The 17,800-nt window shown below is 40.5% G+C and overlaps 1 protein-coding gene across 1 annotated transcript in view; it reads right to left on the bottom strand.

Moving 5' to 3' along the window:
* Positions 1 to 7,003: 7,003 nt before the first annotated feature.
* The window catches only part of FARSB (phenylalanyl-tRNA synthetase subunit beta), a 50,030-nt gene continuing 39,233 nt past the window's right edge, over positions 7,004 to 17,800 (bottom strand). The window contains exon 17 of the mRNA XM_030574962.1: positions 7,004 to 7,274. Coding sequence (XP_030430822.1) covers positions 7,123 to 7,274 — 152 coding nt within the window. The 3' untranslated portion in view covers positions 7,004 to 7,122. The remainder of the gene's footprint in view (positions 7,275 to 17,800) is intronic.

Below are 17,800 nucleotides of genomic sequence, written 5' to 3'. Positions count from 1 at the left end.
TGCCCATTCTTCTGCACAAATGTATTGATAAAGGGATCACTAGTCAGAGAACCCAGAATTGCAGCAGTGCAAGCTTCATTTTGGAGAAGTTAGGTTTCTATGTTTGGTATATATGTGTATGTACAATTTTTACATCAATACCGTGTCCCAAAATAAGTCTCTCTTAGCTGTTGCGTTGTTTCTCATAGGCTTAGATAACAGGCTGGCTTCTTTGATTAGACAAGTAGTGCCAGTGTGGCCAGTCATTCTTGCCTTGCCAGCTAAAGATTACTAAATTATTTTCAAAATATTTGTGGTGGCTGTTACCATGTGTGACATCACAAATGGGAGGGCACCAAGCAGCCGTCCATGGGTTTATTGCTTGTAATGACTACATCAAGTTGCTCTATACAGTCACTGGGTTGCCCCACTGGTTTTAAACGAGCATATGCAATTACAAGGTGAATTCCAATAAATCACAGAATATTATATTGAGAAGGAGTCACCAAGATTTAAAAAAGGATGAGTTATTTATCAGAGATGATGGGGCTAGATCTCCCAGTTATTGATTTTCCATCTGAAAGTTAACTGCTCCTGGACTTTTGTAGTTACTAATATTACTTAAATGACATATATTTGGATTACTGGAAATGCCTCTGAGCTATCTCAGAGGCCTATTCAGAAATTTCAGCTAGTGCAAAAAGCAGCTGGCTACAACTAAGAGACGGTCTGTGGATGGAGCATGTTGTCTGTTTTTTCCAGGTTCAGTTTAAGGTATTTATCTGTAAAGATTCTATCCATGCTACCAGAGAGCGGAGTCTCCCTGTGCACCATATCAGAAGTAAGTGCAATTATGGTAAATGGATTTTGTACAGTAGGAAGTTCGTTTTCAGTTGACTTGTCAGTTTTTCATCTCTAATATACATTTAATAGTGTAACTATACCTGCTGACTATTGCTGGGGCCCGACAGACCAGGCTTGCACAACTCATAAAGCAGAGAGAGCCATATTACTCCAAAGAAAAAAGCCGAGGGCCGAACCCCCCCTCTGGCCCCGCCAAAATCCCCCCTCCCCAGCGCCTCCCAGCCCCCCGAAATACCCCTCCTCCAGCACTGCCCGCCCCGCAGAAACAAACCCTCCTTCCCTAGCGCTGCCCCACCGAAACAGGGGTATTGAACCTTGATATATAGCAGGCCTCTAAGGCAGTATAATTAAGGTAAAAGAAAAAATGTCTTTTTGCTAGAAGTAGAATAAGACCTTCTCCCAACTTTGTAATCAATTGCCCTGTTGAATGAATGAGGTGTGGATGAGGAAGACGTGGAAGGCAGCACCTCCAGACAGCTGCAACCCTTGGAGAGGGGATGGGAGCCAGACCAGATCAGAAGAACAGGTCAGCCACCGACTCGTAGCTCACCACCTCAGCCCCCCCTTCCCCGCCGCCGGCTCACCTGCCCCCCACCATTGCCCGCCCACTCGCCTCCTCAACCCCCCACACCTCCCGCTTGCCTCCTCACCACCCGCCACTGCCCACCCGCCTCTTCAGCCTCCCTCCCTCACCCGCCGCTTGCCTGCTCACCCCCCACGGGCCACACAGTGAGCCCACCTACTCACCCCCCGCAGGCCGCACAGTAAGCTCATGCGGGCCGCATGCGGCCCCTGGGTCGGATGTTGTGCAGGCCTGCGATAGACAAACAAAATCTGGCCTCTCTGGTGATGGTAGACTAGGAGATGGGTTATAAATCCCAGTAGATCTTGGCATAGGGTGATCACTAGCTGGCCTTAGGAAGAGGTTTCCTCCCACCATATACTTTGGTCTGGGCCAGCATGATGGTTCCCTCTATTCTAATTACTACATGAGTTAGACTAGCTGTCTCTTTTTACTTTACTGTTGTCAGTTCCCTACAGCAGGAGTTCTCAAACATCATTACATTGCAACCCCCTTCTGACAACAAAAATTTGCTACATGACCCAGGAGGGGGGAAAGAAGCCTGAGCCAGCCCGAGCCTGGGTGGGTGGGAGGGGCAAAGCCGAAGCCCAAGAGCTTCAGCCCCAGGCAGACGGCCCATAACCAGAGCCCCGCCACTCAGAGCTGAAGCCCCTCAGGCTTCGGCTTCAGCCCGGTGTGATAGGGCTCAGGCTGTGGCCCTGGGTCCCAGCAAGTCTAAGCCAGCCTTGGCAACCTCATGAAAATGGGGTTGCATCACAGTTTGAGAACTCCTGCCCTAGGGTAAACTCTCTTTATGGGCCCAACCCCCCCACTCTCTCTACAACCGATATGCAAAATTAGCAACCTTCTCTTTTGGTAGGAGTTTCTAGCCCCTTGCTGATTTGGGGGCAAGAGGAAGGAGGAAAGGGAACCAACGTTTCTGTTCTGCATTCTAGTTCTAACCCTTATGCTTTCTGAATAGGGAGGAAGCTAGGACATGCAATATATACAGACACTAGAGGGAGCTTCACAAAACAACCAGAAGGGGAAGAGAGAATAACAAGATGGTGGAGATTTGCATGTACAGAGTTTGCTTGCACAAAAATTCAATTAAACCTACTTTTGTCTAACTACATTTTCTGTGCGTGAGTGTGTGTGGGTGGAGGGTTAGCACATGCTGTGTTTGACAGTGAGAAGAAAACAACCAAATAAAGTGACACTTCATGTGTGTGTGTACACATGTATACACACACACACATATATAAAATGTGTGTACACATATATATACACACACACACACAAGTCCCCTACCATACAGCCTTAGCTATGCTGGCTGTCACTCCACGTACAGAGCTGTGATGGTCCCCAATTCCTCCCTTACCCATCCTGATTGGTGTTCCTTCCCAGAGGACAACTAGTCTGAGGCAATTCCTGTCACATGACGTGTGGCGGTCGGAGGTTGCCAGCTTACAAGAAGCTCTGTAATGTGCACAGCAGTCTCTCAGGTGAAGCAGGAACCTGGGGCCTGGCTCACTGATTTCCTGCTGTGCTTATTTAGTGCCCCTCGGCAAAGCTAAGAATCATTGAAACTGTAAACAACAGTGGCATCTATCCAAAAGCAGAAACTGCCCAGGGAGAGATGCTGCCTTAATCTAGACATTAATCTGTAATAGAAATAGTAATTGTAACCATAGACTAGGGTAGAGGGATATACATCAGATAACTTCTAGTTCCTCCCACTTACTGTATAGAGCAAATTTCAGAGGAACTCAACTATTAAACCTCACAAGACATCAGAGTAGTAAGTTGTATACTTGTTTTACAGATGGTTGAAATGAGCCACCTTCCAAAGGTCAACCAGCAGGTTAGTGGGAATCCCAAGCTCCTCTGCCCCTCAGTTCATCAACCCCACTTCAACCTGTAAAAACAAATAAAAGCACGTCCGTCAGACCTCATAATAGATTAGGGAAAAACATTCCAAGTAGACCTTAAATACAGACATCACCCTAGCAAACAGTGCCACCGAGCCTCTGAATTATGAGAGCTGATAGGAAAACAAAATGTTAAGTGCAGGTATTCTGATGAATACAGTAGTGACAGTAATGTTAGCAGTAAGGAGAATGCATGAATAGGTGCTGCTATGCTCCCTTTCTCCATGCAGAGGTCTGTCAGTATTTTTCTAGCTCTTTCATACTCAGCACTAGTATCAAATTCTGTCAATGTCTTAAGGTTAAAGCCTGTTTCTTTTCTTTTCTTATTAACTGGTAAAGAAATATGCACTGTACTGGTCAGTATGGGGTTTATACACTGAGAAAGATAAAAGGTAACATCTTCCCCTCTAGAGTTTGCATAATTGGTATTTACTTAGACCAAAGACAGTAGACTGGTCTAAACACTTGGAAATCCAAGGTAACAGTAAAATACTGTGACCCATTGGTAAGCCTCTCAGTTGACAATAGTAAATCCTCCATTACTCAGACTCCGATCTCCTAATACAATCAGCTCTAATTTTGGCTGACAATTTCTCTGCAGACACTCCTTCCCAGAACCCATGTTACGAGGTTGAATTGTCTAAGAAGCAAGAAAGCCCATCACCTCTTCTGTTTTGTTCGCATCACTGGCTACTTAACCTTGACAAGAGCCTCCTGGAAACTAAAAGCTCATTCTCAAAAAGCTGAGCCTTGATCTCTAATCATTTTGCTGCAAAGACACTACTGCTGCTTGACTGAATTCTAAAATGTGTTATAAAAGGGCTCAGCCTGCTAACAGTTATCTGGAAAAAAACACAAAACAACAATTTTTCTTCATTTCTCATGTTTTGGCCAGTTCTACTCTATAGACAAGTCTGTACCTTCAACCCTTAGCACGTTTCATCTCTCACTTGTACAAAACACAAAATCTTCAAGATCCTTCCCTCCTGATGCTGCAAGTCATTTATCCATTTTGCCCCCACTTATGGCCAGAGCTCAAAGCCAACGAAGGGAGGTTCTATTCACAACCAGTGGACTGTACTAGCAATAATGGTTTGGGATCAGTAGTGAGACAAACTAATTTTGAGCCTCTCTAAAATTCAATCAGTCCGAAAGTTTCACCTTGTTATTGGATTCCAATGGTGTCAGAAAGAGGTATTTAAGTAAAGGACAACAGAAAAATAATCTACTGCAATAAGCCTCATCACTGTGGTTTCCTTTGGTAATGAATGCTACATTAGTGCAATGGATGCCATGGCTAAGAGTAAGTGTAGTATCTTTTGCAGAGGGAGATGGGTATATGGACTGGAGACTTACTGCTGGTGCAAGAAAGGTATAAACTCTTGCAGTATGAACAGAACAAACTGCAAGAGATCTGGGTTCAATCCCCAGATGTCAGACTTCTCAGACGACCTTGGGCAAATCACTTACTAGAACCTTCCAGTTATTGAGCACTTGCAGCTCCCGCTTATGTTAAGTACAGTTGTGGGGAGCCAGAAACTCTAAAAAGCAGCTCCTTAGTTCCTCAGTTTGCCTCTCTAACTTAAATGTAATTTCCTCTGTCACAAGGAATTATTGGATAACATCACTGGTTGTGAGGCACTCAGATGCCAAGGCGATATAAAGCCAGAGGGAAAAAAACTTGACCCATAACCCTTCCCACAGAGACCATTGCAGCGCAATGATTAGTAACAACCTAACCAGGCCATTATTCAATAGAGGATAAGCTCAAAGGAGAATTGGGACACAGTGTCCAAAAATCTTGTGTATGGAAGTATATTTAATGTACAGAAGTATGCCTGCGCTATGCTGAAATGCAAATCTGCCTTATTGTGGTTCTAATCCCCACATATGACCCACTAATAAAAAGGGTTTTTTTAATACTTACCATCTGTGTTCAAGCTTGTTTCCCACACTGAAAGCTTGCCTGGTTATAGCTGTGTAGGCATCACAGAGAATATACCTTTCAACTGACAAGGCTTGATAATCCCTGAGGGACTTTAAACTGCAAGCTGCAGTTCTCTCACTCTATGCGTGGTAGAGTCAGTTGCTTTACGTATGTAATATCTTCTCATTTCATGTTTGTCATGCAGAGAAGTAAAATCTACACTTCCATCTGATAGTAACTGTAACTCACTGACAATAGGATTTCCATTTGGGTAGCTGTAATGCATTTTTTCATAATATATTAACACACAGTCCCCCAGCTGTTAAGAATAATGAAAGATTTACCATTAAAAAGACCTAATGGTTCCATTCATGGGTGCTTTGAAGTAATATATCTTGGAAGACAGTTGACCTTACCATCACCATTTTCTACACATCTCCCTTGTTATTTAGTTGGCATTTGTAACACTCTTGTCCACCACCACTCAGCTGTTTACATTTATACTGTCCTTCCCCTACAGGACTAGATCTGGCAGGCTCCCCCAGTAGAAATAAGGGTACATTGTATTGGTGCAAGATATGTAACAGTCATAACCGGCAACTTTAGAACTGGCTATAATGAAGTGTGAACAACTGTCAAGATTATAACATGAGTAAAGAGCTTGCTTAAAAGCAACACAAGAAGTCTACAGACTCAGCTGTTCTACGTGGGAATGGATATCTGGAGAAATGCTGCAGCTTGGGGCAGGCTCATTTTCCAAGCTAGTGGAGGCCATGAAGGAGAAAACTATTGTGCCCCCTTGTGAAAACTGACCTACATAAACAGCAATACCTCTGTCATACTGAGAGGTTCCAATAGGCGATGAGAGCAAACGACAACCACACTGAGAGGCCTTGAGGTTTGGCAAGACAAGGAAGGTAACACAAATGGTCAGTCATTACAGCAAACACACAAGGCTGGGTAAGAAGGTGCAAAACAACTATATCAATGCCCACTCTCAAATGCTGCGGCAGGAGTTGGAATCCATTGCTACGGCTATGCAAGTGCAGCATGAAATGTATCAAGTTCTGCAGACATACATCATAGCCTCCATCCCATAAAACCTTTGATCAATATTTTTGGACTCTAAGCAAAAAGGTCAGTCTGCTTTTTGTTTTTTTAAATTTCTCTCTCCAATTTGGTTAGTGCAGCACTTCAAAGTGATAAGGCTTATATCTACCACGAAATAATTCCAACTTTGATTTTTCTTTGACTTTAGAATGATAAGAGATCAAAGGTTTTGCTTACTGCATTGAAGGAGATATTGTATAAGTCTTGCTTACAAAATAGTTCTGGTTTTCATGAAAAAGTTTATTTCCCTTCCCCAACCACCAATGAGCAAATGACAACCGTACAGAATAAAAGCTCAATTCCTTAGTTCTGCTCACATTCGTTCAACATTTGTGCTAATCAATTATCTTATTTCATGCAATAAGAAAAGAATGAGATTCCTGTTATGCAGCCATAATCAGTTACAGTATGAAGCTCTGTCTGTGGAACATTTCTGATTTTGAAAACTAATCATGTGCTTTGCCATTGCATTTCTCTTGTAATACATTGGGATTTTACCCAACTTTTTTTGTGTGTGTGTGGGGGGAGTAAACACATTGATGGCACATTCTAGCCTTAGTTACCACGTTCTTACATTGCAAATGCCAGCCTAATTGTAATGTAAGGAACATATTTACACATGGAGCCAGACCGTGTTTTTCTAGTTTATTAGAACATTGTAGTATAAGTGGATGTTCTCTGCAGAGAGAGACTAAAGGGCATGGTTGCATGTGAAGTGGATATTTGGAGGTGATATAACAGTTTTGTCTTCACAAGAAGGGCTCAATATTGATCTCTAGGGCAGAGCATGGCATGGTGAGCTCAAATTTGGTGATAACATCAGGGTGAAGGACTCCAAGCTTTCCGATACTTTGACCTTTGGCAAAGATCTCAGCACAACGGCCAGGGAAGAAAGCCGAGTCTGAAAAGAAAGTGAGAGAAAAATCAATATTTCTTCAGGCTAAAAAAGTTAATAGACATTTAACAGTGAGAACAAAGCTTTTATTATTTAACCGGTTTCTCTGCAAAGAATGGGCTCTCTCACTTTCTAGCATTAATAGATGTGCAATGATTGACAAAACAAGGAAACACTTCGAGTTAAAAATAAAACGTGGAGCCCTAACGTGGACATTTCCCCCCACTCTAAAGTTGTTTTGACAAGCATTTTTCCTATAATAGAAATCAGCGCAGATGAGTAAAGTCAGCAGAGAGACACTGAAGTTAACAAGAAATTTAGCATACTTCAAGTATTATCCAAAAACCTGAATGTTTCCCACCTTATTATGTTTAGGAAAATAAAGCTTGCTGTCATCTAAGGGGTGAGCAGGAATGTCACGCTTGATTACATGCCACATTACTTGTAACATGACCTACATTCCTTATCTGGAGAAGAGCTTTTAAGCAGTTTCATGTATACTGTAAAACCACAGCAATGACTGACTCAAAGGAAGCCTGAGATCTTCCTCTATATATCTCAAATCAAGCATCAAGTTTTTAAATGTTATTTGGTAGTTTAAAAAAAAAAATAGTTGTAACAGTAATAGAGGAAGTCAGCAAAGGAAGAAACATGAGGATTTCTCACTGGGAGCCCCTTACTGTCTGGGAACTTATACACCGACATTAAGGTCTTGTCTACATAGGAAAGTTATACCAATATAAGCTAAATAGTGAATTTAAACCAATATAGTTACACAGGTCTATACCCCACATTATAAAAGTGGCTTTTACGTTGGATTAGCTCATGTTACTTTGGAAGGGTTTTAAGCTACATTGAAGAGAGTCACTCATACTTGGAAATAGTATAAACATGGGGAGTTGTGTAGGTATAACTACACTGGTTTACAATATCTATACAATTATACCAATATAACTGGTAAAACTTTCCTGTGTACACAAGCCTTAAATGCCACAGATGCAGAAAGTTCTACTCTGCTAACAAACTTCTGAAACAGTTAAGTATTTCCTTCTATTTTCTCTAATAATTAAGTGCAGGATTCACACATCAACAACAGTTCTTCCCTGTGACTGCTGTAGGCAAACATTACTGGATAGTATTTCCAAGTTAGTAAGGTTTAAGATTCCAAAAATGTTTTTTTAGATTCAGGAAAAATACGTTCTAGGGAGAAGTGGAGAAGGGAGGGAAAATACTGGGAGAAACAACTCTTCCCTCTCTTTTCCTGTCAGGTCAGTCACAAACAAAGCCCTAAACTGCATCAGTAGATGGGAGTTATTTTATTACACCAGAAGGAACCTTGCAAGGGTCTAGGGTCTATTTGATCCCATCTTACATTACTAAAAATGAGACCTGTGACTCACGTCCCAGTGTACTGGGACCTCCTGGAATCAAAGCATATAACTCTGGACCAGAGTGATTTACCCAATGGGACAAGAAGAACGGTAGCTAGTAGCTCTAGCAGAGTTCCTTGTGTACAGTCCCCTCAAGAGAGGGGAGGGTATAAGGAGTAGGCAAGGCCTCTCAACTCCATTGATCGCCCACACTGTTCTGCTGCTACCCAGAAGGAGGTCCAGCTTTCAGCTACATTAATATTTGAACAGATCTCCACTCAGAACTCTGGTGAGTCACCAGGAGACAGTACCACAGAGAGTGGTCAATCCCAAACTCTACTGCTCCCTACGCTTCTCTTCACTGTATTAAAAAAAAAAAAACCCCACAAAACACCTTCTACCAGAAAACCCAATGGAGCATTCCTTGTACGGTGAGATTCAGGGGAAGACACAGCAAGGGAGAAGCTCATCTCCCTCCCACTCACTTCTGCAGATGCTGTGCTGAGGGGGTCATTCAGCAGACATCCTCTGTGGCAGGGAGGGTCTCAGTTTTATTGACACTGGTGGGAACTGAGTCAGTGCAGAGCCCTGGGCCAACGTGCTCTGGGCCCTGCATAAGGCCAGAGACAGATTCCCTAATGGCAGTTTTCTCTTTGGTTTCTCTGAAGTGCTATTAAAATTCTGGCAGGAATAGGCTCAGGTCATTATAATGTGCTTAGGAAGAGCCATTTAAAATGGCAATATCAGGTCAAATTCAGCCCTGAACCTCAGGTTCATCTTTTATGAAACTCAAAGAGCCAACAGACATGGGGTCCCGAATTTTCTTCTTCTTTAAAACATCAATGGGAACTTATTTTGAAAAGTCCCCCTGCAGTGGTCATAGACAAAGTTTCTAATCAAGAAATAAAATATGCTTGCTGTCAGTGACGACAGTTGCCCATTCGGTATATAAAGCTGGTATTGTACCAACTTATCTGAATAGGATACAGTGATGTTCTCTTCAAGACTTGAGTTTTAAATTTAACAAGCAGAAGAGCAATGTGTCAATATGGTCTGATAGCAAAGACTGTGTCAAAGTCATTAAACTGTATCCCAAAAACGCTGTTTAAGAATATGCCTAGCGGATAGTCAGGAGACAGAGTCACAACTCCCGATATCTATTCTGTCGATTTCTGTCTGTGCCACTCAGTGTGTAGGAACGTGTCTTACTTAACCCTCTGGTGCCTCAGTTTTCTGGGTACACCACCCTCTCTCCTTATGTTTAATTGTTTTTAACATGCTTTGAGACCTTTGGATCATGCTATAATAATATTGTACTGAGGTCACCCTAACATGAAATCAGTTTTTGTCACTACATCATTATCATGGTTATACAAACTGCCCCTTCATTAGAAGAGGGATATATAACCTATGGTATTCAATGAGTTAATACTAAGCCATATATTTATGCAGGGACCTGATCATCACTGGGCTTAATAAGGATCATATTATAGCACATCTCTCTCTGGAAGTTCTGATTTATTCATTTGTGCAGCAAAGAGTAGTCGCATAGAGTCCCAACTATAAAAAGGCATATGTATATTGGATACTCCTTTGTTAGAGGTCATAACGAGTGGGACTGCTGAACTAATTGGTTTCAGAATGGCTGCATTACTGGAAGAGGGCTGTTATTGGTATCAAAGTTAAATAAGTTATTAGCAAAAGCTTCCAGAAAGTAATCCACTGCCACGCCAGTATTTTGTTTTGTTTCTAAAACTGTTGCCTCAGAAGAGTTAGAATCCTGTGACCAATACACATTCTAGAAGATGGCACACTTTCTTCAGAATATAAAGCAGTAAGTCATGCTACATGTAGAATATTTTATTTGGACTTCTTTGAGACTGTTACAGTGTTTGCTGTTGTAAGTTTGAGAGGAGCTTATGGACACAATGAAGAGTGGTCACATTTCTCAGGCTTTATGCTGCTTGCCATTGTGTGAAACTGGTTTACACAGGAATAGTCTACTAGCCAGGCATTTCTAATATGCACACAACCTAGTCAGCAGTTAGCAAACTTTTTTTTCCCACCTATGCCCAGCTTTGCCCTACCCAAAACAGTGGTATTAATGAAATTATTCGTGTTTTTAGAAAGATATTCCCCAAAACACTAACATCCTAAACTTTAAACTCTAAAATTTTAGGATGCCATGGGAAAAAAAGCTAAAACGGCTACTTTTTTCTAACAAGCAATAATATGTAATTTGCCATAATCAACCTCTTATAAAAGCAATAACTAAAATTCAGTATTGTACAAGTATTAGTTTGTAAACTCTTTAGAGCAGGGAGTTTATCCTTGTTTTGTAAAGGCATTTCTTTAGCGCTACATGGGTAATGAGAAATAACGTAGTAAAGGAATGCACCAGCAGGAAGAAAAAAGATCAGCTAGTGGTGTGGTCCCACTAGCCATCACTGGCTGCACCAGCAGGAAGAAAAAAGATCAGATAGAGGTGTGGTCCCACTAGCCATCACAGGCTGAGAATAGAAGAGAACTCACTATGGTTCTGGGGGTTCTCTCTTTCAGGCTGTTTGTCAGTGTCTTGCTCTTGTTCCCCATCAGCTAAGTTTGGAGAATGCACTCTGATTTCATATCTTACTTTGAGGTTCCATGTAGCCTTCAGTGTGAGGAATTAGACATAAAACTCCCATTAACAGGAGGCATGCCATGGACTCCCAGCGCATGGTGCTGAGAATTCAACCCTCCATACTAGCTCTTTACTTCTGTTCATACTCAGTCAGGGATGTCTGTTATTTGTCAAACGCAATAGATGTGCAGGCTACTTTACAAACAAGAAAATCACATAACACAGATGAGATTCTATAGTAAATAAGAAATGAGAACAAAGGGGTCGGGGACATAAGCTTCAGGATCTCTCCTGGACCAGTCAACTGTTGAATTCTGCAGTGGAGAGGCACAGATTCCTGTTTTGTTTGAATTAAACTGGACTATTCACATATGAAGTTGAAAATTGACTTCAATTTAATTTTAATACAGCTTCAAAGCAGAAAAGGGTCCAAATGGCATTCTCCCAGCAAAGCTAGCAGCAGGCAACTTGTGGTCTTTGTGTGGACATATAGAATCAACAGTAATATCTGTGGCAAGGTTATCTACATAGTCACTTCAAGAGTTTCATGGTTGTGAAAAGTTGTTAAGTCCAAGTTTCTTTAGTGGAGAGGTTTTACTAGTTAAGCAGTCACTAAACTTCACCTCTAAATTACCTGTAATGATCAGCTAGCATACGGATCAGGCCTTAACCCTTTGCTGCTAGGTGAGATTTCACATCAATAATTACTGAAGCAAATTATGTTGTAAGTCTCCTAAAGGAGATCCTGGCTTGTGCCAAAAGCTTATTAAGAGCCCACATTAGGTTAAAGATTGTAATTTACTACTCCATTCACTTTTATGACTAACTTTAGATGAAAAAACAGGGTCTCCTGATTTAACTAATCCCCTCATGCTCCATAAACAAAAACATCTAACTAGGAGAAATTCAAAAAGCTTCACTTGCAAATACCAGTTCAAGTGTCTAACATTCACCTTGAAATCCAGTTAGAGATCTAATTGTCATTGCTGATAGACTCCCAACAGGTCAGAAGAAACCAAACAAGGGTGGTAGTGGGATAAAAACATCTTTTAATATGTCAACATTATAACCAGCAGCTATGAAAGGGGTTGGGATGAAATGCAATACAATGCCTTCTGACAAAAAGAGACTCTAAAGCCAGTAATGTCTTAGGCATACTACATGCAAGCAACAGACAAAAGCCATATCTTATAGGTGCAAACAAGAATTTAATTTTCAGCACTCAGTGAGGTGGAAATAATTCCTTTAATTAAAGCTTTTGTAGCATCTCCTCAAAATCTATAATTGTCTTTCTGTGTTCAGACAGTAGGGCCACTTTGATTGCTTTGGGGGTAATTCTTTGGCCAGTAATCCAATGAAGAACCTAGTCTTTAGCACATTTTCTGGCTAATTGACCTTCAAAAGGCTTGGTGAGCTCTCTCAGCTCTTCGTTGTCAAACACCTTGCACAGTTTCTTTTCACTGCCCATTCTTGGCCCCTCTCTCCTTTAAAAAAGATTAAGGTAATATTATAGGCCTAGAGTTGGTATGTTCTAAAGCTTATCCTAATTCATTCCTATAATTTGAGGGAACTTCGGAAGTCGAAGCTTAAGCGGGTAACTGAGTGGACCCTGAATTCTAAAAGCAGCAGAGCTGTGTTTTTGAGCATGTGGCATCTAAAGTCTTTCATCTTAATTCCATTCCCATTGGTTACTTTATTTGCCCATTTACTTGCTTATCCTAGATTCCTCTTTTGAAGTGTCTCATCTGCTCTCTATATTTGCAGATTTTCTTTAAATCATGTTCTTTACTTTATAGATTTGCTTTTTTTCTTGCAAATATACAAAAAAAGTCATGGATCCAGTACCTGACAAGTCAACATCTGAAAAGAAACTGGCATTCCTTGCGCATTCTGTGCAGGCTCAGTCCCCATGAACTTAGACCTAACTATAACAAAGTCAGTGGAAATAATCTTCCCTACTTCAGGGAGAAAAATACGTTTCTATACTCATCTCTATTTCGGTTTATTCTAAAAATCGTAGCTTTTCTGATCATCGGATTAAGACAATACATGATCTATATAACAATACACAATCTATTGCCACAAATTAGTATAGTTGTATGTAGTATAAACTGCATAAATATTAATTAGACTTCAAAATACACTATCCTGCATGGCTACATCTTGCCATGACACAATTCAAGGTGTCCAAAAATAGGAGCCTAAAATGAAGCTCCCAAATTCCACCTGACTTTTCACAAGTATTGAGACTTCAAGAGCTCCCATTAAAGTCAACCCATTGTCACCAACCCCTCTGTCACAGCTAGTGAATACAGTTAGTTATTGAGGCCAATGGCAGCTTCGGGGGGGGGGGGGAGAGGGGGATCCATCAACTTTAAGCTCCTGGTTTCAAAAAACTTGACCTTTCTCTTGACAAGATGTCTCATTACACAGGATGCCCCAAATGACACAACTGTAAAACCTGGATAATAGGGCAAACAAATCAATATGATCACGTTAAGTGTGTTCCTTCACATGCCCCCACCTCCCTTTTTTAAGAGGTAAAATCAAATGTAAAAATTTTAGAGGGGAAAAGGCAAAGCAACAAAAATTACTGAGTTACAATTACTTAAATATCAACATAGTCACCTGCACCTACACACTGATCTAGCAGGTTCACAGTCTGGTGTGTTCAATTAAATGTATATTTACCATATTGGTTTAATCTTTCATTCTCACAGGTATTCGTACCAAAGGTTTTGGAGGGAAGGTCAATGGCACAGTCAATTATCTACTTCTGTGGTATACTGGATACCCCCAAATAGAGCTCAGCTTGGAAACCCTTGAGAGGACGACAATAAGCCCAGGGACTGTAGAATCCTGGACATACTTACAAATGATTTAGCTTTTGTCCGAGTGCTTTGTGAACAGAATATTTTTGTTTGCTCTTAATTGTATGTGTCACCAGACCCCCAAGATACAAACACAACCGTATAATATATTTGAAAGTCATATTTAAAATAAAATAGAAGTTTACACTTTTATATAACAGTATCTCTCTGTTACTTGTAATAATTTTCTTTCTATGGATGTGTCTGCTCTAAAACCCTCCCAGCAGATCTGGGTATATTTTATTGTAATACATTGGCTGAAATTTATTTTGTTCCTGTCCATACTCTGGTTTTTAACAACGCCTGAAATAGTTTTCAAACATAGTTGCAGTCCATAGCCATAACACTGTTTGGGCCCCACAGTTAATGGTTACAACCGTTCCAAGGAATCATGTTATTTATGTAGGTTTCAAAGACGTCTCTATACTAGTATTTCTCTTCCAGTTGTATTGGATCACACAAGCAGCTTCCATCCCATCTACACTAAACTCTAGTCAAGAATTCTTGCTCATTCTTCCTCCCCCTATGGCAGTCATAGTTGGAGTGCTAGAATAAACTGGCTGCTGGAATTTTAACTTTGTCATTTTGTAGTTTAGAACTATAACAGACATGAGACAAAATAGGAGCAGTAAAACAGTGTTATACATATATACACAGTACCTCCAATGTAATTTAAAATTATCTGTAAAAATAATATACACTCCCACAAGAACCTGATTATCTGTGTGAATGCTGAGGATGACTAAGGGAAATGAATGATTCAGATCACTGATTTCAATGACAGGATTTAATTTATTCTTTGAAAGTGGAACAGAATGAGTGTTAAAATTATATGCCAATGGAAAAATGCATACTGAGTATAGTATATATTGAATACAAATCCTTGGGAGAATTCTCGCACCACTTCTGTATGTTTCTTTAGGAATTCACATGTGCATAGCAAATGCACTGAACTCACTGCATTTGCTTTGATGCAGCAATTAGGAAAAATGGCATGCCTAGCTCAGAATTTACCTGCGTTATAAGCTAGCTTTATGAAGCAGCTACACCTTTGTCTATTTTTAAGGACCATTCTGAAAACCAGATCTCAGTAATAGTGTACATGATTAAGCAGTGGTTTAGCAATGAAGTACACTGAAATCTTACATCCGGTCTAATCCAAACGTTAATCTGGTATTATTTATGTCATTGCTCATTTATAAGACAGGAGAATTCCTAACTGCAAACAATATAAAGACTGGACTTTTTTCAGATGTATAACCATTTAACTTACACTTGAAATGAAATATTTCGAGAACCTAAAGTCTTTAACACTGGAAAGCCTAATCCCCCAATTCAATGGCTACCTTTCATCCCCTTTTGATCATCAAAAGGAAGGAAACTCTCCCAAAACATGACAGTCCTTAGAATCTGTCAGACAGACTGGGGAACAAAGAGTATTATTAAGTCTAATTTTCTAAAGCTCTTTGGAGCAGAGACTGTAATTTATTATATGCTTGTACAGCACCTAGCACAACGGGGCTCCAGCTGATTTGTGGCCGTTAGGCATGACCCAAATATAAATGTTAAATAATAATAAGGCTTGAGTCAAGTCACAGTCTACATGTGCATCAGAAAGACATTTCTTCTATTTATCTTAAATAAATGCTATTTTACTTGGCTTATTTTATTTCAAGCCCCAGAGTAAGTCATCTTCTTTTGTGATCTGCTGACATTACCTGGTTTGAAATTCATAGAACCACTTGTGAGTTGACTTTCATGACTGTCACTTTTCCTGCTATTTAGAAAACGGCTTAGCCAATTAGCCTGCAGAATACTATATCATTACACTGAAGACCTCAGCCTTCACTCATCTTTAAGGGGAATTTTTAAGATTATTAGGACTAAGATTTTTAGCTATGTTAAGGATGAAAATAAACCATTTTCAAACTTGAAAATTCAGTGATTCTAAGTGAACGTAAAGTCAATTCCTCAGTCACAGGAGTCCACATTTCCTACTCTTTACAAAACAAGTTTGAAGGGAAGATTTTCCTGAAAATTATTCCGTTTTGGATGTCTTTTGCATCCACCTGTGCAAGGAGAACAGAATCCTGAACTCAACACTTGCCAGTTAATTGCAGGAGAAACGTGTGTGTTCTAAAGAGAGAGATTTGGAAGGGTCTGCTTAGGTCTGGAATTCTACAGCAATATCAAGATGAATGATTTTCCTCAGACATTTATTTTAAAAAAATCTTGTTTGAATGCTAACAACTGTTTAATTGTATGTTGCACTACAAGGAGCCTAACGCTGTGTTTTGTAGCATACTTCAGGCTGATGAGCCCCAAACTCTAAAATCAGAATCTCACAAGACAGATGGCAAGCAATGTGTCTCTACATTTCTGTCACAACAGATGCATACGTGGGAAAAGGTCTACACCAGTTCTTAAAAAGATTCGCCGAACCCCCCCAAAAAAAACACAGAATAATCAGGGCTAAGTAAAATTAGAACTATTTTAACAAACAGTACTTACACGGCTGCTTTTTACATCCACCCATTTTATGGACTTTTAATTTGGATACATAAAAATGACCATTATTTACACATGTTTTGCAATAGACCACTGAGGTCTCAGCTGAGATCAGTGGAGGCCCCCATTGTATTAGATGATGCACAAAATACATAAATGCAGTCCCTGTCCTAAAGAGCTTAAAATCTAAATTGGCAAGACAGACCGGATTGGAGATGGGGGGCAGGGAAAGGGAGGGGGCACAAAGCAGAGGCACAGAGAGGGGAAGCGTCTTGCATAAGATCACAGCAAATTAGTGCAAGAGCTGGGATAGAACTGAAGGATGAAATTCTGTCTCTGTTGAAGTCAACAGGAGTTTCATTATTGACTTAAATGGGGACATAACTGCACCCCAAGTGTTTGGGATCCCAGTCCATTGTCCTAGTCACTGGACCATGCTGCCTCCCCAAAGAATGGAGGTTTGTAATCGGGAGTCTATCATTGATGTTAACTACTTATATAAATCATCTTTTGGAAGGGGGAGGAACACAAAACAGTTGAAAATACAGTATCTGGTCTAGGTATGAAATAGTTTGCCATTTTAAGGAGGAAGATGGTGACAAGCTAATGTTTTAATATGAGAGTCAGGCTGGAGGTTCTAGACTTCTGAGACTAAGGAATAAACGCTACTTATGATGTACGATTAGAAAAAGATAGTCACACTAGGAAAGCAAGGGATTAAGCCCAGAAGTCTCCACAATGAAGAAACAGAAATGAAGCAACGAATAAAGGGCAGAGAGAAGAAAAACATTTTGAGAACCAGGTCAGAGCTACAAATACCAGGGTCATAGATGTTCTTAAGGAAGACCTCTCACATGGAACTGGTAGACAGTGAAATCACTGCTTCAGAGTATTTAGATGTAAAGGAGAATTTTATATTTTTGAACATTTCCACCAAGTCATGCAGAAAACCTGATGGGAGCAGGAACAAGGTAATCGCCAAACTTATGACAGAAGAAAGGGGGACAGAAAAATATTTTTCAGCTCAAAAGGTGATTTGACAATGAAACGCAAAAAACAAAACACCTTTTCCACTGACTTTTCACCAGAAGTCCTGGCCCAGATGCTTCCCACTGCCACTCCTGTGCCGGACCATAAAAAGATATTACTCAGCAGGCCAATTCA

Source organism: Gopherus evgoodei, chromosome 9 (assembly GCF_007399415.2).
Source record: "Gopherus evgoodei ecotype Sinaloan lineage chromosome 9, rGopEvg1_v1.p, whole genome shotgun sequence".
Lineage (NCBI taxonomy): Eukaryota > Metazoa > Chordata > Testudines > Testudinidae > Gopherus > Gopherus evgoodei.
This window is presented reverse-complemented; position numbering and strand designations above follow the sequence as displayed.